The 24,564-nt window shown below is 38.7% G+C and overlaps 1 protein-coding gene across 2 annotated transcripts in view; it reads left to right on the forward strand.

Moving 5' to 3' along the window:
- Positions 1 to 23,696, forward strand: part of tmtc2a (transmembrane O-mannosyltransferase targeting cadherins 2a) — a 37,174-nt gene extending 13,478 nt beyond the window's left edge. For both annotated transcript variants that reach the window (XM_067428124.1, XM_067428125.1), the window contains exons 2-12: positions 10,769 to 11,360; positions 15,863 to 16,694; positions 16,796 to 16,910; positions 17,665 to 17,750; positions 17,832 to 18,016; positions 18,173 to 18,251; positions 19,198 to 19,319; positions 21,120 to 21,201; positions 22,187 to 22,301; positions 22,624 to 22,687; positions 22,922 to 23,696. In XM_067428124.1, the coding sequence (XP_067284225.1) occupies positions 10,769 to 11,360; positions 15,863 to 16,694; positions 16,796 to 16,910; positions 17,665 to 17,750; positions 17,832 to 18,016; positions 18,173 to 18,251; positions 19,198 to 19,319; positions 21,120 to 21,201; positions 22,187 to 22,301; positions 22,624 to 22,687; positions 22,922 to 23,101 (2,452 nt within the window). In that variant the 3' untranslated portion in view covers positions 23,102 to 23,696. The remainder of the gene's footprint in view (positions 1 to 10,768; positions 11,361 to 15,862; positions 16,695 to 16,795; positions 16,911 to 17,664; positions 17,751 to 17,831; positions 18,017 to 18,172; positions 18,252 to 19,197; positions 19,320 to 21,119; positions 21,202 to 22,186; positions 22,302 to 22,623; positions 22,688 to 22,921) is intronic.
- The last annotated feature ends 868 nt before the right edge of the window (positions 23,697 to 24,564 follow it).

Below are 24,564 nucleotides of genomic sequence, written 5' to 3' on the forward strand. Positions count from 1 at the left end.
ATGCGCACTTTTGATAAAAGAAAAATGTCAGACAGAGAGTAAGAAGCTTTTGCCAACATATAATTTATATACGATTTAATTAATTCCTGATGGACAAAATCAAGTCCTGGCCTACATTTTTTTTCTTGTTTGAGAAGCCATTTATACACACACACATACACATAATTTATACACACACACACACACACACACATTGGACTTATGAGTCACGACCACCCATCCAATCAAAACAGAGGTCATTTACATATGTTAATGTGCTCATGTCATAATCATAGTGATTATTTTTGATTTGACCTATTTTCAAATGTAGTTTTCATAAATAATGAGGCAAGGAGAAAGGTTTCTATGATCTGACCCCTTTTAATGTTTACATTCCATCTGATTTTAATTGGATTTGTGACATATATTTAGCCCCTGCTCATTTCTCAACACTGTTTTTCTCTTATCTGGCTCACAGATAGTATTATTACTCATGCGGTGTCTGGCTCTAGTAACATCACACCATCAGATCCTAGAGTTTGTATTTTATCTGGCCTTGCTTGATTTCAATAAACGGAAAGAAACCATATTTCAGAGTGGGATTTAGATAAACTGCTGCCTGCTGTGTTTATCTGTATTGGAGTGTGTGAATCTCTCTCCGTATGACTTTCACGGCCGCTCTCAGACATCATCTGTCAGCATTTGATGAAATGGACATTTCTGCGACTCGATATGTAGCAAAGATTTGCCATGCATGAGTTAATAGGTTACTGGGATCCAGCAGTACGTCTCGCCAGCAGGTAATATCTCTCGTTCTCCATCTTTCTCTGCTCTGTCTGTCTCGTTTCCTCCCCATTTTAGCCATTATCTTCAATCACGCTCTTGTCAACTCAAAGGGAATGTAGGTTGCAGTTTGCAACCCATTTTACATCCATAATGTGACACATTTCCAAGTAAAACCAGGTGTTTAATGTTTTGATAGATGTAGAGAAGATTTTATCCATCAGGCGTTGATCGGATCATGAAAAATGGGCTCAAAAGCTGGAAACAAAATATTTAAATAATTTTAAATCATAATAAAATAGTTGCAGTTTCAAACTACTATTGGTCAAATGCAAGAAATTACCGGAAGTCAACTATGACACATCTAGGCTGCCTTTCATTCTCCTCATAATACAGTGGTTAAGAAGAAGAGTCAGATTCACTAAACAGGGTAAATTAGCATGAGAGAACAATTTTTTTAATAAAGCACAGATATTGGAAAGTTCAGCGCGGGATCTACTGACAACACGCAAATTAACGAACATAGACGAGGCCAGATCGTTTCCATAATAACCTACGCAATCTACCAGTATGTGTCTGGTTTAAGACATGTTTTTTTGGGCTGTAAGTAATGGGGCAAACACCAGTAAATGGTCAACCTTAGTAAATCACCTTGCGCAATTCATTTAAATGATATCCTCCAATAAATTTAGCATCTGAATGGGAAACTCCGACAAATGCGTTCAGCCACAAAAATAACACTCTCCATGCCTTTTCAGCGCAAATTTTTCGCTGCATGTCTTTTAATCCTTACAGTAAGTTTTTAACACATAAAGGTGGTTTTGCACTGGCACAAGCTGTTAGTAAATCTGGCCCCAAATGTTTGTTGTTTTCTCTGTACTCAGAACTCAAACATATTGCTAATAAACTGCTTTAAGTACTCCTGAATTAACTGAGACAGCTAGCGTTGACAAGTGGCATAATGTTTGCTGAACATTTTTTGAAAGCTATATTAAACTCTGAAAGCAAAACAGAGTTCACAACTTGTCTAAATATGTTCATCTTGATCCATTTATGTACATAATAAAGAGTATAGATAACTAGATAAAACTATATAAAATCGCATCTTAGTAAGACATGTCGACATTTGAACCTTTAATTTAATTCTTTATATATTTTTATTTTAGTTTTACATTTGTATTGTTAGATATTCAAATAAGTCGAAACCCAGAACTTGCATTTGATAAAATCGTCTTCACCAGCGTGCATTGATTTTGGGATAGCGTAGGCTGCGAAGCATCCACTCGTTCTATCCATGTGGCTCGGGAAACCTTTGTAGGACACATTCGAAGGAGACTTTGTATTGGGACAGCCTTCGTCATGATGTATTTGGCCTTGGAAGAATGCATCCTTTGATTTGGGTCAGCTTATGTCCGTTCTTTGTAGCCTTGCTCACTGAAGATCTCATAGTGAAACAAATGGCAGATGAGTGCTATATTACACAAGCCCTAATTCAAACCATGGCAGATTGTTTAGAACATGCACATGCCTTGAGCGGTCGCTATCCAGTTAGCTTATGTGGCGTTTTTAGGGGAAGAGGTTGAAGAATAGAATGTGATGAATAGGTCTAGGCTTTTCTCTTTGCCTTCGTTGTCGCTTTTGTTCTGTTTCTTGTGAGCTTTGTGTCTTTTAATGACTAGTCTGTGCCGGTGAAGTCAGCAAAAGAGCACCAAAAGAACCTGCTGTTCTTCATTTATGGAATTGTGCACTTCACTTTCACTCTTGTCCCCCACTGTAGTCTGAATACATTCAGCTGTTTTCTCCTCTAGCAGGTGGGAGCTTTTTAGGTCACTGTGACATCCAGCTTACCAGCTTACCTTACTCCCTTCTGATAACACCAGACATGTGTCGTACAGAATTAGACCAAGACTGGGAAAGACAGAGTGAGAGTTTCTACTCTAGAGTGAAAATAACTATAGCATGGCCCCAATAAGTATTTGGATACTTTTTGTATGAATGTCAGTGTTTTAGATTTAAACATAAAACACATTTATTTTAAGGTACTGTGTGTTAGGTTAGGTTATCTGTATTTGATGGAACTGGACCAGTAATGGTAAAAAAAAGTATCAAATGTATTCTATATATTACGTTACGTTACGTTACAATTATATTTTTAATTATTAAATATGTTGAATGAAGTAGAACCATATGATCATTAGAGGCACCAGACCTCAAAAGTACCATCCAATTAGCATCAGTCCCTGTGGTGATTCTTCTAGATTATGTTTTGATTTGTGCGATAAGGCAGCGAGTAGACAGACATGGTTTGACGCTGGGAGAAACGGGCAGTGAGAGAATTTAATCAAGTCCATCGTTTATCACCGCTGTGCAGACAATGTAGACATTAGCTTTTAATTAACTCCCTCAGACTCAATTATTGCCTATCCAGACAACAGAAGATGTGGATCAGGATATGCAGTTGCTAATATTTCACTGCCTGTAATGTATGTTTTGAACATGCATTTGTGTTGAAATGCGGTACAGTCCGGATCAAGGCACTGGTGCCCTGTTGGGTGGCCCTATAAATCTAGTTTTAACTGGATTTTATAGAAGCCATTTATGTTATGAAAACTATCACTGTTAAAGGCTCCGGGCAGTCATTGCCTGGTAAGAGCATTTGTGCTCCATTCACATTTTATATGTAGAGATGGCTTGCATATATATTATCATTAAAAGGACCTCAATGGAGGGCCAAGAAACACTTCAAGCTCACGCTTTTCCAGATGTGCGGCTCACCATACATCATGGCATTCAGACGGTGAGACTTTACAGGGTCTGGACTCTGAGAAGTGAGGAAATATGGGCTTTCTCAGGCTTTTACAGTAGCAGGTTTGCAGAAGCTGTACATTTATTTTATTAAAATTAAACCTCACAACACAATTAATGGTAGTAGTTTCTGTAAGTTTTCTGAGCATGAAATACCTGCTCACAGCTACTTAATTAGGCTTGCTTATTTAAAACTGTTTGAGCTTTTAAGTTGTGAAATACTCCACTTTCAATCCTCAGAATGACCAGACGATGTGCCTGATTGACTGGACTGCAGCGGTTTTATAAGACATTGATTTCTTTAACTGCAGCTTTCTCTGTGGCTTCCTCTGCCACTGGGTTTCTTATGGACTTCATCCATCATTGAGCTAACAAGACTTCTTTGTGCTGAGGGAAATGGCTAATCCATTAGCACGACATCGCTCGGGAGTAGCCCAGATGGCTCATACTGGAGATCAATGTCAGTTCTGGTGTGGTGAGAGAAGCTTTCAGGTCAATTGTCAAAGTGAGAAGTATCGCAGATACTCACTGTCTGTTCAAAATGATCGTAAGTCAGTGGTGTTTGTGTGAGGGCCATCAGTGCTTGACACAGCTTTTTTATTTTTATGTACAGTTAAGATTTTGAATTTGAGCATTCTGTATGCTAAAAAAAGCAGAATAGATACAGTATATGAGTTCTTAGTTTGTGGGAACTTTTCTGATGCCTAGTTTAATCATTATTTATTTATGTGCAAAAATATTGTTTTGGGTTTTAAATCTGGGAAATTCCACTTTGCACCTTTTCTTAAGAAAAAAAAATTAAATGTTGTTTTGATGTGTGCTTGTTTATATGATTTATGAGGACACAATTTTGTATAATGACGTGGGTATTACATTGTCGTTGACCTGCAGTGTTTTGTGTTCTTTTAAGTTGTTGCTGTAGCTGTTGTTGAGCTAATCAGGAAGTATTCTCTGAGTAGATGAAAGACTCCAGCTCTGAAGGACACTGCTTTTTCCCTGCTCCACCCCACTTGGCCTGCGCCTTCAATGGGTGGACAAAAAGTATGTGTTCTCTGATTGGCTGTTATACATTTTTGCCCTCATGAATGGGTTCCAGTAGACAAGAGGGAAAAATCTTAATCAAGATCTTGGACTAGTTAAAAGCTCATGCCAGAGTTGGCTTTAACATCTGACCAGCTGTGAGTGCCTGGTGGCTTTGATCACTGCCTCTTTACTTAAGTTTGGCTTTTGTTAACTGCATGACCTTATAATAGATGCCTTTAACATGAATGCACACTATTTTGCCAGAAGTATTGGGACACCCTTCCAAATCATTGAATTCGGGTGTTCCAGTCCCTTCCATGGCCACAGGTATGTAAAATCAAGCACCTAGGCATGTAGACGCTTCTACAAACAGGGTCGCTCTCAGGAGCTCAGTGAATTCAAGTGTGGTACTGTGATGATAGGTTGACAGTCTTGTGCAATAAATCCATTCGTAAAATGTCCTCACTACTTAATATTCCACCACGGTCAACTGTTAGTGGTATTATAACAAAATATAAGCAATTGGGAACAACAGAAACTCTGCCTCGAAGTGGGCCACGTAAAATCTCAGAGTGGGGTCAGCGCATGCTGAGGCACACAGTGCACAGAAGTCGCCATCTTTCTGCAGTCTGCATCTACAGACCTCCAAACTTCATGTGTCTTTAAGAATAGCTTAAGAACAGTGTTTAGAGAGCTTCATGGTATGGGTATCCATGGCCGAGCAGCTGCATCCAAGCCTTACATCACCAAGTGCAATGCAAAGCGTCAGATGGAGTGGTGTAAAGCAGTGGTGACATGTTTTCTGGAATGACGAATCACAAATGTCTGGGTTTGTTGGTTGCCAGGAGAACGGTTCTGGCCTGACTGCATTGTGCCAAGTGTAAAGTCTGGTGTAGGACGGATTAGGGCTGGGCGATATGGCCAAAATTTCATATCCCGATATAGCTCATTTGATATCCCGATAACGATATACATAACGATATAGCAACCTTTCTATTAATTCAGTTTATGAATAGTCTATACAAAATTGCAATGTGGAAATGCAGTTTGAAATGATATACAAACAAATAAAGGTAGTATGGACTACATTTTTATTTTATTTAAAACCTTTTTTTAAAGCAAGACTGTTAGTAAAGTTAACACCTGCCTAGGGATGTTTACCGATGACCGTTTGACCGATGGCGGACCGTATCAACGTTAACCGATCAAAGTTGTCGGTTAAAATAAATAAAAAAGTGATCACTAAATTAGGCTATTATAGACAGTGGACTAAACGCTTCTACAGTTGGCCGTCTCATTCCAAAATCTTTTTGTGTGATTGAACATATCCCTCGCACTCAATTTTTCATAACTCGCCTGTTTGTACTTAATAAACCAATAAAAACATTTGGCGCGAGGTCACAGCGTTTGGGTTTGCGCGCTCACAAGGTTTGCAAAAAGTAAACACTCGAGGTTAGAGCCAGAGCAGACGACAGTATGAAGCGTGCATTCCGCATAAGATGGGCTTACATTTGGAAATATATTACATCTTCATTTCAGTGGTAACACATAAGGTGTTGATCGTCTTTCTTTATTATTGTTAGCAGTAACGTTACCTCAAACTAAAGCGGCGTCTCTTCGGAGCTGTCATTTTCTTAAATGAGCCGCGGCAATGATTCAAATGAGCTTCTAAGGCTGGACAAACGCCTTTATTTTCAACGCGATCACCTTGTACCCAAACCATTTCGAAACTAAGGAGCCATTTGTCCTCTGATTACAAACAAGCTCCTCTGCGGCGCGTTTGCGGGACTCGTGTTTCGCGCTGTGGGGGATTTTAAAAAAGTGACGTGAGTGGAAGGGAGGCGGCAGCGCGTGTGTGTGTGAGTGAGAGAGCGAGAGAGAGACAGAGGGAGCGCGTTTATGTATTGCATGCCGTGGCGTGAGGTGCATCTTGACGTAAAATTCTGCCATAAACGCCTTATCGTGGCGTAAGCGATAGAGCCTTATATAAAACGATAGACATTTTCTATCGTCCAGACGATATATTTCGTCATATCGCCCAGCCCTAGGACGGATTATGAAATCATAGTTTTTAATGGACATCACAGTGTTGAAAGCTTATGCTAAAATGCTTGAAATTTGATTTGTAGGCAATATAAAGTATCTTATTCTTCCAAAATATTTTCTGAATTCTAATGTAGAGTTGAGACTGAGAGCCAGGCCTTCTCGTCCAACATCAGTGCCTGACCCCAATGTGCTTCTAGAAGAATGGACAAAAATTCCCATAAAAACACTTCTAAACCTTGTGGAAAGCCTTCCCAGAAGAGTTGAAGCTATTATAGCTGCAAAGGGTGGGTTAACTTCATTTTAAACCTTATGGATTTAGAATGGGTTGTTATTAAAGTTCATGTAAAGGCAGGAGTCCCAAAACTTTTAGTAATATAGTGTAAATTGATGGACGGCGGCACTAAATGTATTATTGATGGATGAAATATTCCATTTAACTGTGTAGTGCTGCACTGTCTGTCAGTACAATACAATTAATACTGAAATCATTCCCATACTTCAATTTGTAACATGTTGTGACCAAACTTTATTCATGTAATTCAATTCTTACTGCCTACAAATCTAATTTCAAGCATTTAAGCATACACTTTCAGATCACAAGAAACATCAATTTGGTAATTTGACTGGTAATGTATATGTTGCATTTCAGACGGATGACAGTTGATCTTGAGGCTGGCTGATTAAAAGTGGAGCGCACAGTGATTTGTTGTAGTGATGTTATAGCCAGAAGTCATATGGGAGAAGGGATCGGTAGGATCAGGCATTTCTGCTATAATGAGTTTATGATTTATATCAGATGTTGTGTACCCCGTCTCCTCAACCACTAAAATATGGGTTGCGTGGTGTGAATACTTTAAACCCTTAAAAATCTCATATATCAAGAAATCGTGAATGCAACGTATGAAAAATGTGTGTTGTGGAGCATATTAAAACACCATCTTATACTTTACTTTTTTGGCTAATGAGTGTTTTTACACTTGGTCTCTGCAAAAACAAGTTGGGAACTCCTGCCAGTATGAATTAAATAAAACAAATCCATAATTTGTGAATGCAGTGACATTTATGAGCGTGCTGTTTAAAGCTGATGCCAATTTTCCCCATAATTGTTTTCTATAGAAAGCTTATGAATACTTGCCAAAATGTGGTTGTAAAGACTTCAAATGGGATTTGCTTGATTCTGTTGGAAAAACATCAGTATTTACAGTTAATGCTTCTTGTTTAGTTCAATGGTAGTTATTTTAGTTCATTTATTTTCTAAGAAAAGTTAATTGCTTTTCATTACTTGGTTTGTTAAAACCACAAACACTAGGATTGCACATCTCTTGTGTTTTGTCTTGCACACATCTCTGTTGGTACAGGTTTAAAATGATTAAGACCTTGTCCCCCAGCTGTGCCCCTAAAACACTCTGGCTCTATGATTTGCCTGTAATCCTGTTAGCGTCAGATTAACACCACAGCCATGTTTCCCTGTGCAGGGATTCAAAGCCACTCCATCCCTCTTCAGTGCTTTGTTTGCACTAATCTGTTCGAATAACCTCTCTGATTTTTCTTATAAATATAAATTCTTACTGTTGTTTTTCATATTTTATTTGTATATTTTATTTGATATTTAATTGAATTATTATTGAATTTATTTGTATTTCATTTTAATTATTTGTATTTATTTCATTATTTATTTTATTTATCAGCATCGCAATATGAAGATTGGATATTAAATATAAATATAGATCATTCAATCAAGGTATTTTGTAAATGTCCTACTGTAAATGTATAAAAACATGTATTATTTGTAGTAATATGCATTGCTAAGGACTTCACTTTAAAGGTCATTTTAATTTTTTTTATTAATTTTTTGTTGTTGTTCAATCCTCAGATTCCAGATTTTCAAATAGTATCTCGTAATATTGTCCTATTCTAAAACACCATACATCAATGGAAAGCTTATTTATTCATGCATGATGTATAAATCTCATAATAATAAAAAATATTTTTACCTTTATTACTGGTTTTGTGGTCCAGGGTCCCTTATATTGTACGTATTAGTTGTTTTGCTAACCCACCGTTTAGTTGATTTGGATAATGGTACAGTATGTTTTGCATCTTTAATATCCAGTCAGTATACAAAGTCACCTTATAGCCTAACTAAACGCTTAATCTGATTACTTTCATAGCTCCGGCTGCATTGGAAATGAATAATGACTGCACATCCAGACGCCCTCACATTTTAACTGCATTAACCTTCTGAACTCTCAGTGACTGAGTGGCTTTGTAGGGCGACTCACAAGTGATTTATAGAGATTATAAACACTAGAAGCCAAAAACATTAAATGTATGTGTTGTGAAGTGCATTGCCACCGAGCAAGGATAGATACTCCAATACAACAGAATTTTTCCAGTCCTACGAGGAGACAAATGACAATTTTAGGAAAATGTTTTTTTCCTTCTCAAGGTCCACAGATAAATCTCATACATAACTCCGCCTGATTCAAAACAACCAGTTTTTTCAGGCACTGCTTATCTTTGGGCTTGATAAGGACTTAAATATTTGAACATAAAACTTAAATATTTTGGAGACACTGAAGTGGTCGGTGTCACAGCCGTGAGTATCTTCGGTTATGTAAATTTGATTGGACCACACATAATCTAAACACACGGTACATTTGTTTGTCTCTCTTTCTCTCAATTACATCTTTGCTTCTGAGTGTGTTTGTAGTAGTTTTAATAGAGCAGTACATATTTGCTAATACCTTAAATCACGACCTCAGAGTAAAGCTACTCTTAATGGACCAAACTATATTCACAGTAATCTGATTTGCAATGGCCCAGTTACAACACAATTACCTTCTAAACAGATATGCACACTACAACTACATAAATCCAGATAAGTGCTAATAATTCACAATTGTTTGCAAACACTGCGGTCCATTTATACAAATGTAATTATTTACTGTGTGGAAATGCACAAAGGGCAATGTAGATGCTTGTAATGTGATGAGGAAGAGTAATGTTGTGTTATAGTAATATTTCTGTAAAATTAAACTATATACTCTTTATATTGCCAAAGCAAAACGTTTGTGGTATGCATCATCTGACGTGATGATCAGTGTTTTAAGTTGAGACAGACCTCACTGCAGAGGTCATAGCGTGATGGCGGCCGTGGATCTCTTCATTTTCCCAGCGTTGCGTTTCCTGAGTTAAAAACAAGTGCAGGCATTCTCATTGAGTCACAGAGAACTCTATAGACAGAGATATGGGTCACAGGAAACTGCTCCACTTGTGCTGAGGGCCTGATGTATTAACTGCCACTAAAACACAGACTGAAAAAGTAGATTTTTTTCCTTGGGTAATTGTTCTTTTTTTTGTTAGATGTGTATTGCATTCCACATTACTTCCTTAGCTATTGTAAGATTTCCCCTCTGACTTTTTTTTATTTTATTACATTTTTATTTTATTTTTTATAACTATATGAAACTAGTTTTGCCTCACTTTTCATTCTTTTGTACTCTGAGCGATAAAGCAAACCTGCCAGTGTTTATTTCCCATGCGGCCTGGCGTCTCAATCTTGCCCTTTGGAAATCATTGTAATTTAAATATTTAAATCAGCTCCCCTCCTACATCATTGCCAATCACGAATGAAAAGAATACATTAAACTGGCGAACACATTAAAAAAGTGCATGTATTGTGCTACTGTCACTTTCTGGACAGCAGGATAGTGATGGCTTTATTGAATGCACTGTGAAATACATCAAGATCACAGGCATTTTGCATTACCATTTGCAGTTCTTAATAGAGGGAAAGAAAGCATAATAATTACTGTGTGTGTGTGTGTGTGTGTGTGTGACATTTTATTATTTTATGACTGCTTAAAACACAGACAATAGTCTTGAGATCCAAGTGATGGTTTAGTCAGAATTCTTCTGAATGTTTCTGTTTGTGAAGTATGTGTGTTATAGACAGATTCATGGAGGGAGATAATGTCTTTTAAAGTTGTGAAGATGTCAATTAAAAATGCCCATATGACAGAAAAAATTGTCATGCCTGTAATTTATTGTTAATGTTGCTTAAATGCCTTTTTCATGCAATATGGCACCCCTTTTTCATGTCACCTCTTTATTCCCTCTCCATCTTTAGCCGAGCAATCAAAACCAACCAGGACCTCCTACCGGACACACCATGGACGAACATCCTGTACGATGACTTCTGGGGCACGCTGCTCACCCACAGCGGCAGCCACAAGTCTTTCCGCCCCCTTTGCACCCTCTCTTTCCGCCTCAACTATATCCTGGGTGGCCTGGACCCCCGGGGCTACCACCTGTTCAACGTGGGCCTGCACTGCTGTGTCACTGCACTCTTCACTGCATTTTGTCGTCTTCTACTGGGTGGAGGACCGTGGAACCTGCTGGCGGGACTGCTCTTCGCCTCTCATCCCATACACACCGAAGCGGTAGCTGGGGTGGTGGGGCGAGCAGATGTGGGAGCAGCGTTTTGTTTCTTATTATCCCTGCTCTGTTACACCCAATACTGCCATCTCAGGCCCACCGCGACACACTCAAGCGGGGTTGTATGGCGGGCAGTGCTGTGGCTGGCCGGGAGTCTGGGTGCTGCCGCCGCGGCCTTGCTGTGGAAGGAGCAGGGAGTGACTGTTCTGGCCGTGTCAGCCGTTTATGACCTCTGTGTTGTGCATCGCCTGCGACTCCGGCAAGCAGTAATGATGGTGCTAAAGGTGAGATCTGATTCTCATTATGTGGATCTGCTCCAAATCCAAATGAAAATGACACGGGGCCACGAGTGGGGTAGAAACAAGGTCCTGAAACTTAACCGGCCAAAGTCTAGTCTAGTTTAAAATGTAATTCAGATTAAAGCTTGAATACCAGAAACTCCTATTCATCCTGGAAAACCTGTGTTTTTGTAATACAGAAAAATCTGAGAATAAAGGACTGTTCACCAAGGACAATAAATATAATGATAAAGGTTTAGTTCTAAATATAAAGAGACCATATCACAGGGATAATGATAACCGCACATAGAAACAATATCATTTTAATCACTTTCAGAATAATTTTTTTCCAGCTGATGGAAGATAAAAAACAATGACAGCCAATCAGAATCCACACGGCATTTGACATACGACAAAACTGCAGCATGCTTATAATAAACTGAAAGTTATCAAGTGTTGGTGTGGATGCTAATATTATTATCGTTATAGTTATCTTTACAGTTATCGTTCTTGGTGTGAACAGACGTTTACCCTAGAAAATTAGTTATTTAAATCTGAGAATGTACAACATGAATCCATTTTCCAAAGCGTGTTTTTGTCTTCCCCTGAATCATTATGGTGCACTCATAATAAGTGTTTATATTGGGACTATTTCAAACCAGACTGGTAGGAACCGCTGCGGAGGAGCACAGTCCCTGCGTGACTCGCCATAGACATGAACAGAGAGAAGTAGCTCCCGCTGTAATGTTCTTCCGCAAGACGCATGCAGTTCTGTTTATTAACCGCTAGAGTGCAAAAAGTTATGGACTGCAGATTTAATGTTTTAGTGTAACGCTAAAATAAAACTTAAGTAAGTTAAGTCAGTCTCAATGACAAAAAAACAGCATAAAAGGGAAATAATATTGTTTTTTTTTAAATCAGTCTAATTTTTAATTTCATGTCAGGTGCAGGACATTTCTAAAACAGTGATATCTGAACTTGTTGGAACTTAAAATATTTATTGTATCATCACTACATTTAAATGGTTTTTACAGGTACCGGGAAAGTCACTTCCTTTTGTCGTGATTATATCAAATTTAATTAATTCTGATGTCTGCTTAAATGTTTTAACATAGACATGTGGCCATATATTTGATACCAAGGAAGAAAGAGGAAAGTTTATTTCTCCAGATATCAGTAACATGAACTTTGGAACCGTTCACCCGACCACTTTTGGAGGCGTGGTACAGCCCCTAAAATTAGGTGTTATTTTAGAAATTAGCAAATTGAAATGCCATGCTAATATTATAATTATAATAATATAAATGATATAATGTTTATCTGTTTATTTTATTTGAGTATCACTTAAGGTAGGCTACTTTACAGTAAGTATTACTTGTAATGTTTTGGAAAATGTCTTGAAGTGTCTAGTGTCTGTCTACCTTAAAAAAACTGTCCTAACTTGTTAAAATGAATTACCCTATTAAACTGACAAAAGGCAAGTATTACATGACAGAAAATCCCATTAACTAGTAATACTGGACATTTAATTCCATTTAGCTGTACAATGACTTCGTGGAAATGATCACACTTACACTCATGATCTGTTCGTTATAATATGCAGAGCTAATCTTAAAATGCTCATTTTTTATCAATATGATGATAAATGGGAATTTTTGCAGCTCTCCTCCACCCCATTTCAGACAATAACGCGAGAGTAATCTTACCGGTCCAGACTCTGTACACAGATGCCAACCCCGTGGCACATCTGGGCTCTTTATCATGGCCTCTCTGCCCGTGTCTCCGGCTTTTCTTGCTGGTAATCATGAGGTGCAGGAGAGGGGCGACAGCGAGAGATTACAAACTCTCCAGACGGCCACGAGCGCATGGGAACGCAAACAGAGGGAGAAAAAAGGAGGATGAGGAGGAAGAGAGGAAACCGTGCCCTCACTTCCTTTCTTTCTCTTTTTCAAAGCACTTTCTCGTTTACTCCTATTCCCGTGGTGTAAAATCGGCTCATTGGCTTTCTGTGTTTCACTGGGGCCTCATTAAATGCAGAATGGATGGTTTTTGAACAACGAGGAACTGATTTTGCATATATGCCACGCGTCTCAGACTTTACATTTATGTGGTAATGAATGCGTATCTGGGTAATGAAAACAGATAGGGTGCCCTCATTGATATTCTAGAGGCTACAAACACCCCTGATATATGATATTGCTTTGATTTGAGCCGAATGCGGTGCGAGTCTAAAACAATACGCTGTAGATTAGTTTTGAGGTTGGCCATACGAGCGCACAATGCAGATAGAGGGCAATTTTTCATCCCATTTGCTCTCTAATCGGGCTGAGATAAGATAAGCTCAGGGTGATTGTGTGGAATGCGTTCTGCACTTTTTCTGCAGAGCAGTGGTGCACACGGCGGCTGGTCTAGCGCAGGATCTCCAAACCACCAGTCAACCTGTCTAAAGTCCAGTTCACACATAGCAACAGGCGCTTCGTCTGGTTTTGACTGGCACTTGTTTTTGCTGATTGAACGTGTTTTCTGTTTGTAGGGTTGAGAAGTGACATACTGTAATTGACTGTCCGCATTGGTCTGCGTCTGTCGATGCAGTGAATTGGCCTTTATTCTGAAAATCAGAAAGTTGGAGGACTGATTAAAATTGAATTAATCTGTCAAGCATCATAAGAAATGCTTCGTAGTCAATTTAAGGTAATTCAATGACGAGACACAATATATTGGATAATTTGTCTTCATGTCGCGCATGTGGGAAGATTTGCTCGTGAACCGTCAACAATTTGATTAATGTGTTGGCATTTATGCCGCGACGGGAAATTCAGCTGTGAAATGATGGTGTGGATCTCACATTTCCTTAAATACCTTAAATAATGCATAATCTGTTATGTTTAGGCTGCAGTAGGTTTAATGGTCTAGATCAGGGCTATTCAAATCTTACCCTGGAGGGCAAATGCACTGCGGAGTTTAGCTCCAACCCTGATCAAACACACCCACCTGTGATTTTCTAATGATCCTGAAGACATTGATTAGCATATTCAGGTGTGTTTGATCAGGGTTGGAGCTAAACTCTGGACTGCATTGGCCCTCCAGGGTAAGATTATTACAAGGTCTAGATATTATGATTCTCCTACATCCTTTATGATTTAGGAGAAAAAATAACTGAAAGATTCTGATTAGATTTGGATGGTTTTCCAATGGAGAAGACTGTAAACCTTCAGCTGTCCTCATTATGAGTGCACTGAACTCCTCCTTTGTCCTCTTAAGGAACTGCAGCGTAATGAGTTCAGTTCATCACCATCCTCCAGCGCCCGGACTATTTCTGTCTGGATTTTGCATGGAATGCAGAGGTCATTTGTTGTGTTTTATGCTTGTGTTTACTGAAACATAAAATTTTATGATCAGAGATGAACATTTATTTTACTAAAGGAAACTGCCATGAAATTGAAGATAACTGCTTTTTGTCTGATGATTGTCCTTTACATCATCGTTGTAAGGTCATTATAGTATTTTCAATCTAAGATTAATTTTACAGTTTGGTACAAAAAAGCAGGAACAAAAACAGCAGATGAAATAGAGCTCATTCAGTTCAACCATATCTGAACCGTAGATTGAAGTGTCACGCTCAGTGGAAGGAGAGGATCTATCGCGGCTTTAGTCCATACGTTTCTGACCCATTGTCTGTGAAATAAATGAATCGATATTTGTGGCATCTAATTTCCCCAGTCTTTGAGCTTGGCTTCCCCAGAATGCACTCTGTCAATAGTCATGCTGTGCCCAAAGAGGCAATTATACAAGAAAAGATTTTTCTCTTTCGCTCGGAGGACTGTTAAGTGTGCAGTATAAATGCAAAATGGAGGTTTTTTTCCTGGTCGTTTTATGCACCGAGGGATGATGTCTTTTATTTATTATTTTTGAAAATAAAATACACATTTTTAAAATGTGTTTCATGGTCTTAGGAAATGTTTAGGAAACAAGCTTTCATCATATTTTTTGCTAGCTTTCATCTTTTTTTATGTACACGTTTTAACATTTGACATTTGAAAATATTCAATCCTTAAAATAGGTAATAGTTTATATTATGTAAAATTATGGTAAACAAACAGTGACATAAATGTAAAACATAACATAATATTTACAAAGCGACAACAGTGTCAGTGAAGAGCGTGCTTGAAAAAAATCAAGAAAAATATCAGTTCTGAGCATAATCTTTTTATTTTGCATCACTTCCAATCAAGTGGAAATTTTGTATTTATGATACATAAAATGCAAGCTTTGAAATTAGACCTAAAACATCTTAGAATAGACTTCCAGAAATGTTTATATAATTTTGACCATTAGATGTGGTGGAAATTACATTGTGGTGGGAATTTACATTAATAAAAAAAATCTGAAATCCAAAAAAATGTATGTCCACTGTTAAACCTTGTTAATGTACAAATTAAATAAGTCATAATGTAAAAGTAATATAAGAGTGTGAACTGACTGATCCATTTTGTTCTCTTCATTTCCAGAGGAGGAACATGAACTTGTTGGTCAGTTTAGCCTGGCTGGTTGGTTGGGGGATAATTTTGCTTGCAGCTCGATTTTACTGGATGGGCAACAAGCCACCGAACTTCTCCAACTCGGATAACCCAGCAGCCGACTCGCCTCACGTCCTGACCAGAGCACTTACGTTCCTGTATCTGCCAGCTGTCAATGCCTGGCTCCTCCTCTGTCCTGACAAACTCAGCTTTGATTGGTCAATGGATGCCGTTCCTCTGCTCAGAGCCTTTGGTGATTGGAGGAACTTCCAGTCAGTTATGTTTTACTCGGGATTTGCTCTCCTGGCATGGTTTGGCCTGAGAAGCCCACTGCTACAGTCCACGAAAATCAGTGAATCCAATGGAAAATCATATATGAACAATGGAAAGTCTGCTACTAACGGATACAGTCATAATCACAATGACAATCACTACAGGGACTCACACTCGCCTAAAAGAAATGGTTATCACAAACCTCTCAAGACCCCTCAAAAATCCCTCCCAGCCACGGAAAACGTAGTGGTCTTTTCCCTCGGGCTGCTGGTTTTGCCCTTCCTCCCAGCAACTAACATGTTCTTCTACGTGGGCTTTGTAGTGGCCGAGCGAGTGCTGTACATCCCCAGTATGGGCTTCTGTCTGCTCGTGACTATTGGGTTTAGGAGCATGTTCATGCACTGTAAGTCGAGATGCTCTAGAGCTCTCCTGCTGAGCTGTGCCACGGTCCTGTTGCTTCTCTACAGCCTGAAGACTGTGAGGAGGAACCAGGACTGGCAGAGCGAGGAGATGCTGTACAGGTCTGGCATTGCTGTAAACCCTGCTAAAGGTGAGTTTAAAGAACTTGTATTCTGCAATATCAGAAATAATGTGATAGCTGCGACCAAAATGAATACACAAGGACAATTTCTTTAACTTTTTTTATCTCAGCTTGGGGTAACTTGGGTAATGTCCTGAAGAACCAGGGACAGATGGCTGAGGCAGAGAGAGCATATAGAAATGCTCTTTATTACCGGGGCAATATGGCAGATATGCTTTACAACCTGTGAGTACATCAAATTTGACTTTTTTTATGCCTAGGCCACACTTAAGTCTAAATGTTGTTGCTTTAAATAATATGGAAAAAGTCATATCAAACCAAGTTTTTAAAATTTTTATAACTTAATTTTATCTTTGTCTAGAAATAAGCAAACAAAGAGTTGACTACACGCCACAGCTCCCTCACTGTTTTCTTCATAGTGTTTTCTGTGCGAAGGACAACATTTGGGGTGTTGAATTTGTCAAGGTCATAGAGCACTTTATCTGAGCCAGTTTTCCATGGAAACGGACATAATCCAATGAACAAGACTTTTGCAGGGCAGCAGACATTAACATATGTGCCAAAATATTGGATATGTGCCATTTATATCATTCATTTTTAACACGGTGCATTTCATTCTGATAAGGATGGCTCCAAAATAAAAAAATACATAAAAAAGTAATATATACTTTGTGGGGGAAGACATGCTTGGCATTCAGAAAACTAGAGTGGGAGGTTGAGAAGCAGTGGAAGTGTTTGCCTGCCATATCTCTCTCAGGGCTTGTGTGTGTGTGTGTGTGTGTTTGAGACTGGGATTTCATTAGTCCTGATTTGCAGGCTTAAGGGGCAGCTTAAGACGCCTCTAACACTAATTAACCCTGGAGAGGAGCAGAAACCTCAACGTTTCATTGTCACTTTCTGGTCCTCGCACAAACTCACGTTCAGACTTCACATATTATTTCTCAAACCTAAAACCTTTATATGCTTTCATTTCATCCAGTGGCTTGCTGCTGCAGGAGAGCGAGCGATTCTCTGAAGCTCTCCATTACTATAAACTGGCCATTGGGAGCAGACCGACTCTGGCCTGTGAGTTCAGCTCTTCAGCTTCACTTATTTCACCATTTTGACCATCAGAGCGAGTCTATTGTTGTGTCCTGTTTTTCACAGCTGCATACTTGAACGTGGGCATCATCCTGGTCTCCCAGGGGAATATCGAAGAGGCCAAGCGCACCTTCCACACTTGCGCAGACATCCCAGATGAAAACCTTAAGGACCCTCACGCCCACAAGAGCTCCGTCACCAGCTGCTTGTACAACCTGGGCAAGCTGCTTCATGAGCAGGGCCAGCATGAGGTACAGCTCCGTTATTCATTCAGTATTCGTTGAAATCTGCATGCATAACCCAGTTTAGATGGATGTAATGATGGTCTTCAATGAATTGTTGGTTGTTCACACTTTACAGTTCCTTTTGTCACATTATTACAGGTTTTTTTTGTTTGTTATCTGTAGGAGGCACTGACCATTTATAAAGAGGCTGTGCAAAAGATGCCACGACAGTTCGCACCGCAGAGTTTGTACAACATGATGGGTCAGTGTTTATTTCTCAGTTGAAATGCATTCAGATGTATTTGCAATATATTTGAGACTTACCAGCAGAGCTTGGTTTTTAAAGACAACCTAATTAAACCTCATCTAACTCTCTAGTTTCATTTAAAACTTAAAATATGACCTAAAATATGTTTTAGTGTTACAACTCACTTTAATGACAGTATTTTGCTACATGTGCTTTACAGCAGAATTTGAATGTCTCGTATTTCATATTTGATGATGTCTGCTTCGCATCATTAATTATGTTACTTACCTGTTTATTAATGTAAAGCTGCTTTGACGCTTTTTATATTGTATAACGCACTATAAAAAGAGAAGTGAAATAAAATAAACCTTTACTTGTTAAACCATTACAAACGATTTTTTTCTTTGCCGTAATATGCCACAACACTCCTCCTCTACTCCTGTTAGGATGAAAACAGACGTCTGGAGATGTGACTGGAATCTGACACACAGATAATGTGTCCTTGCATTACTGAAGCAGTATCCGGATATGTGATGACTTTACATTTATACTTTTGGCAGACGCTTCCAAAGTGACTTTAGAGTCCATTCAAGTTGTACATTTTATTAGTATATGCGTTTCATTGGACTCATGCCCATGACCTTAGCATAGCAGGTAGAACTTGCATTTAAGTTTTCTGTGTCACTCTAAGATTGTATGAAGAAGACCACAACTGTCTTTATCAGTCTCATACCATGATGGACTATTGTTTTTTGGACATCAGGCAGTTTAGAACATTTTTAACACCGTTCTCCTGAAGCTTTTATATATGCAAATCAACTATAAGCAACAACCTTCCGTAACTCCTCCAACTTATACTATGACATATGCTATTCTCTAAATTTGATTTGTTGGCAAGAAGTCCAGGGAATTCTATGTAATGTTAGATGTCCTTCTGACTTCTGACTTCTCTCACCCACAGGTGAGGCGTATATGAGGCTGAATAATCTAGAGGAGGCGGGACACTGGTACAGAGAGTCACTGAAGGCCAAACCCGACCATGTTCCTGCCCACCTGACCTATGGAAAACTGCTGTCTATCATGGTGAGGAGTCAGCCTGACGAGTGCATTATTACCCTTTTGTTTTTGTATGCTTTTCTTCTGTCACAAACATAGAAGTGGGACCTGAAAGTCTGAGACCACATTGAAAAACTTTCAAAATGGAATCTTTAAATAAAAAACAAACAAACATTGTGTTTCTTTATTTGTTTGTTTATCATGAATTCCACCCATCCATCCATCCATCCATCCATCCATCCATCCATCCATCCATCCATCCATCCATCCATCCATCCATCCATCCATCCATCCATCCATCATTAATAATATAATATAATACCACTAGTGAAAATGCTTCTATTTTTGTAGTAGTAGTAGTAGTAGTATTCTCATGGTCTCAGACTTTTGCTGCTGTATTTTTGACTCATTGTGGTTGCTGAATTTTCAGTATGAATGTAAAAACCTGATTTGTGAAAATATAATAAATATTTGTAATAAATATTAAATCAATTCAGTTTGATTTCAAACTACAAATAGGGATATCAAGTGGAAAGTATCCAAATATATCTGGTTATTAAAAAAATTGAGCTACAGATGACCCTTCATGAGACTCTTAGTGCTGAGGAAAGAAATAATTGCTTTGTCCTTGAGAGGAACATTGACACAAAAACATCTGACATCAACATTTTGTTGATAGTAAAACCATATTTATTCCACCCCTTTCACTACCCAATCTCTCCCTGCATTAGAAATAACCATTGCTGTGATATTTTCCTCTCTGACCACCATGATGTAAATGGAGAGGGGTGATGAAGAAAGGTCGAGCAGCTGCATCCCCCTCAGGACGATATCTCATATCCTCCTCCTAATCTGATTTGGGTTTGTGTCTCGGCACGGCTGGTCAAGAGTCCAGACTGTTGCCTCAAACCTGTTTGCTCACTTTAAAATCCCTCCATCCCACCATCAACCCCCACATGGCCTGTCCACTTAATACACGTAGATTAAAACCGGTTATTACCCCTCAAGCACCGTGCTTAATTCAATTACTCTTTCCTTGAAAACAGGTTATTGGTGAACTTTTGACCACCTGTCAAAGAACTGTGGTGTATTAGCTGGGTTATTCTGTGACAGACGGTCAGAACAGCATCAGACAAATGACTAAAGTTATGTCATGATATACCTCACAAAAGCGTCAATCAGACGTCCAAAAGTGAAAGATTCAGATGCTGTTTCCTTTTCTGTTTAGCCTTGTATAGAGTTTAGCAGTCTGTTTTTGAACTTGAAGGTTTGTTTTAAATTGAAAATATGTCCTCAAAAAGCTAATTTAACGCTTTAGTCAACAGATTAAATCGAGGTCTGGGGCTAAAACAATAGCTTGTTTTGTATTTACTCTTTTGGATTCAAATCTGCAGCTATTTAGTGGTTTTTGAAACCTTGACTTCAAATATTATAGGCCTATACATTTGATAAATGCTCTTGGACATAGTTCAATGCTTATCAGGAACCGTAGCCAAGGAGAGCATGAAATGCTACAGCTTTTCAAGGTATTTCTTTATCCTCTTATCTGAAGTGTTTGCCACAAATCTGTTCAGTGAAGCAAGTCTAATATAACCTCGCTGCTTATGACAAGAACGTTTGCAAAGGTAACACCGACATGGAAGCAATCAGCACTGAACTGTAAAGAAAGTGAGACAATTGCACATCAGCATGGAGAAAAGTGTACTTTCCCACACTTTGATAACATCTAACATCATATATAGCGCAAATTTAAAGGATCCGTTTACGAATGTGTCCTTTTTTTGTAACGGTGGGTGAAGGTGTAATTATTTCTTAATTTCTCCACAGGGACAGAAGTTTGAAGCAGAGCGTTATTTCCTGAAGGCAATAGAGCTGGATCCAGCTAGAGGAAACTGCTATATGCATTACGGTAGGATCTGAATCGATCCTCTTCTAATGTTATTGATCAAGCCCTCAAATTACTTTAAATATATATATATATATATATATATATATATATATATATATATATATATATATATATATATATATATATATATATATCTCATTATATAATTTATCATTTATATATATACGGTACTTGCCTGCCTGCATTGTGCCAAGTGTAAAGTTTGGTGGAGGGGGAGTGTGTGTGTGTGTTTTTCCAGGCCCCATAGTTCCAGTGAAAGGAACTTTTAAAGCTTCAGCATACCAATATATGTTAGACAATTTCATGCTCACAATTTTGTTGGAACAGTTTGTGGATGGCCCCTTCCTGTTCCAACATGACAAAATTGGAAAGATGACAAAGCAATGTCCATAAAGACATGGATGAGAGAGTTCTGTGTGGAGGAACTTGACTGGCCTGTACAAAGTCCTGACATAACCTAATAGAACACCGTCTCATCCAACATCAGTGCCTGACCCCAATTGCGCTTCTTGATGAATGGTCAAAAATTACCATAAACACACTCCTAAACCTTGTGGAAAGCTTTGCCAGAAGAGTTGAAGCTGTTATAGCTGCAAAGGGTGGGCCAACTCGGGGCAATATAGTGTTGAGTTGAATAAAAATTGAAAACATACATTTAGTAAACTTCAGTAGAGGTTAATTGTGCCTCATGTCCTCCCTTATCCTCTACTCTAACCCTCTTTGTCTTTGTGTCTCTCTGATTTTGGCTGCGTGTTCTGCATATCTGATCTTCGACTGTTCAAACTGTGGGCTTCTGGCCTGCTGTGTTTGAGTTGGTTTCCATCCTGTGATCTCCTTTGTGTCTCTCTCTCTCTCTCTCTCTCTCTCTCTCTCTCTCTCTCTCTCTCTCTCTCTCTCTCTCTCTCTCTCTCTCTCTCTCTCTCTCTCTCTCTCTCTCTCTCTCTCTCTCTCTCTCTCTCTCTCTCTCTCTCTCTCTCTCTCTCAGGTCAGTTTCTGTTGGAAGAGTCTCGTCTGGGAGAGGCAGCAGTAATGGCTCAGAAAGCTGCAGAGCTGGACACTTCTGAGTTTGACGTGGTGTTCAGCGCTGCTCATATGCTCCGGTGTGTATCTGTCAAACATTCACTTGGCTATATCTGCAATCTTTTGCTTCAGGTGTATTGTAGGTGGACAATTTTTTGTGGTAATGACTAGATGAGTTTGCATTATTCTGCTTATTGCACAGCTGCTTGCCAAATAAATACATAGACATATATTGTGTATACCTACAGCTTCGCTAAATCTAATTCTAATTTATTTTGATGTGAGAAGATCATTATAAGAGAAATTACAGCCGCACTAGTATTTAGAAAGCCATTTGCTTGGGCCAGCACTCAATAATATTCATAATAACTTATAGGTTCTAATGTGTGTGTTTATCCACAGACAGGCCAGTCTGAATGAGGCAGCTGAAAGGTATTATGGGAAGGCAGCTGATTTAAGACCTGATGTAAGTACCTTTTTCAGCCACTTTGTTAGATGTTATAGATACAGATGTTATAGATCTTAGATGTTATAGATATAGCACAATTATTGCATCTTCTACATGCATTATAATTGCAAACCTTAGATTTGTCTTCCATCATATTGCATCTGCTCTTTTAGAATGTTCTTTTTTTTCTTACCTAATTCTATAACCATTCAAGATTTACTCTTTTTGTGTCTGCTTTTCTCACTCTCCCAGCATCCAGCAGCTCTGATGAACCTCGGAGCCATCCTCCACCTTAATGGGAAGCTGAAGGAAGCTGAGAGTAACTACCTCCGCGCGCTGCAGCTCAAACCAGACGACCTCATCACTCAGTCCAACCTCCACAAACTCTGGAATGTCATGCAGAAACAGGGTCTGCGAGCTGCTGGAACATGATCTGCTGCTGGGACCTCTGCAGATATTTAATCTGTGAACATCTGATCTTATATGAGATGGATTTCTGTGGTTATTCAGCCCTTACTGTGGACAGATGTTGGTGGAACTGGTTAAAACTTGAACTGGTCTATAGGTTGTGAGTGAAGATGGAGCCTCAGTGAAGTTCTGTATGAACAGAAAATGGTGTAAGAGAACAGTAAAGTGCACTGGAGTGTAATAGCCTCTGAAATGTTCTTCTCACACAAGCAGGAGTGGTGGTGTTTTCAACAAACTGGATTGTATTCTTCTGAGAGCAGTGACCAGGATGAACTATCTTGCGTATACAGAAGGCTAAAAATGTCACCGGTAACTCATACCAACTGAAGTGTCATGTATTGTCATTATGCAGATATTCAAAATGTCTCTTCTTAATTTATTGTTGACAAATCATGCAATTTGTCACTTGTAATGGTTGTTAATATAACTTAAAATCTCTCAACACTTCATTTTATTATGAAGCACTATGTTGCTGACTGCCATTGAGCTTCATTTGTTTAATCAGACTTTTTTGCCAAAACATTTTAGTACAATAAAATGTCAGTTTGACCAAAAATCATTCAGTTTTTTTTATTAAAATAAATAAGTGAACAAGTTCTGTTCCAGTAAGCGTTCAACATTGAGACACTCTCTCCTGTCAAGGATGAGGCGTTTATCGGCTCGTATCATGAATGTTTTGCTGCCCTCTATCTATTGGAAGAGTAACACATTACAGCAAGGATGCTAAATCCTGTTCCTGGAGAGCTACCTTCTTGCAAAGTTCAGTTTGAACCCTGAGTAAGCACAACTGAACCAGTGAATTAAGATATTTAGGAGGACTTTAGAATTAGACGGGTGTATGGCAAGCCATTTTAGCTTAAAATGTTTCCAGCATTACTCAGTGTAACTGCATTTTTACTATTAAGAATTCAATTAGAGTGCTCTACAATTCAGTTCTTACTATTAACAATTACAATTAGATTCAATTACAAGTCTCTCCAGGATTCTACAATCATAGAATTTAACGCGAAGTCCGTCAAACTCAAAGGAACTTGCAATTTGTCCAAATTGCCTCAGATTTCCTGCATATTTGGGCCTATGCATCGTGGATCATCACACAACACACATTCAGCCAAAGGAAAGCACACGTTAAGTGCACATCTCTCTCTCTCTCTCTCTCTCACACACACACACACACACACACACACACACACACACACACAGGTTTGTTTCACTATATTAGTGATGACATTACATAGACTTCCATTGATTTTATATCAGGTTAATGATACTTTCTATCCCCTAACCCAACCCATATCCCTAAACCTACCCATCACAGAAACATGTGCAAAACAATAGATTTAAATAAAAACATGTTTTGGCTAATTTATAAGCCTTTTTAACTAGTGAGGATCCAGTCCAATGTCCTCACTAGTGGGTCATTTTCA

This window comes from Pseudorasbora parva, chromosome 20, assembly GCF_024679245.1.
Source record: "Pseudorasbora parva isolate DD20220531a chromosome 20, ASM2467924v1, whole genome shotgun sequence".
In the NCBI taxonomy this organism is placed as follows: Eukaryota; Metazoa; Chordata; class Actinopteri; order Cypriniformes; family Gobionidae; genus Pseudorasbora; species Pseudorasbora parva.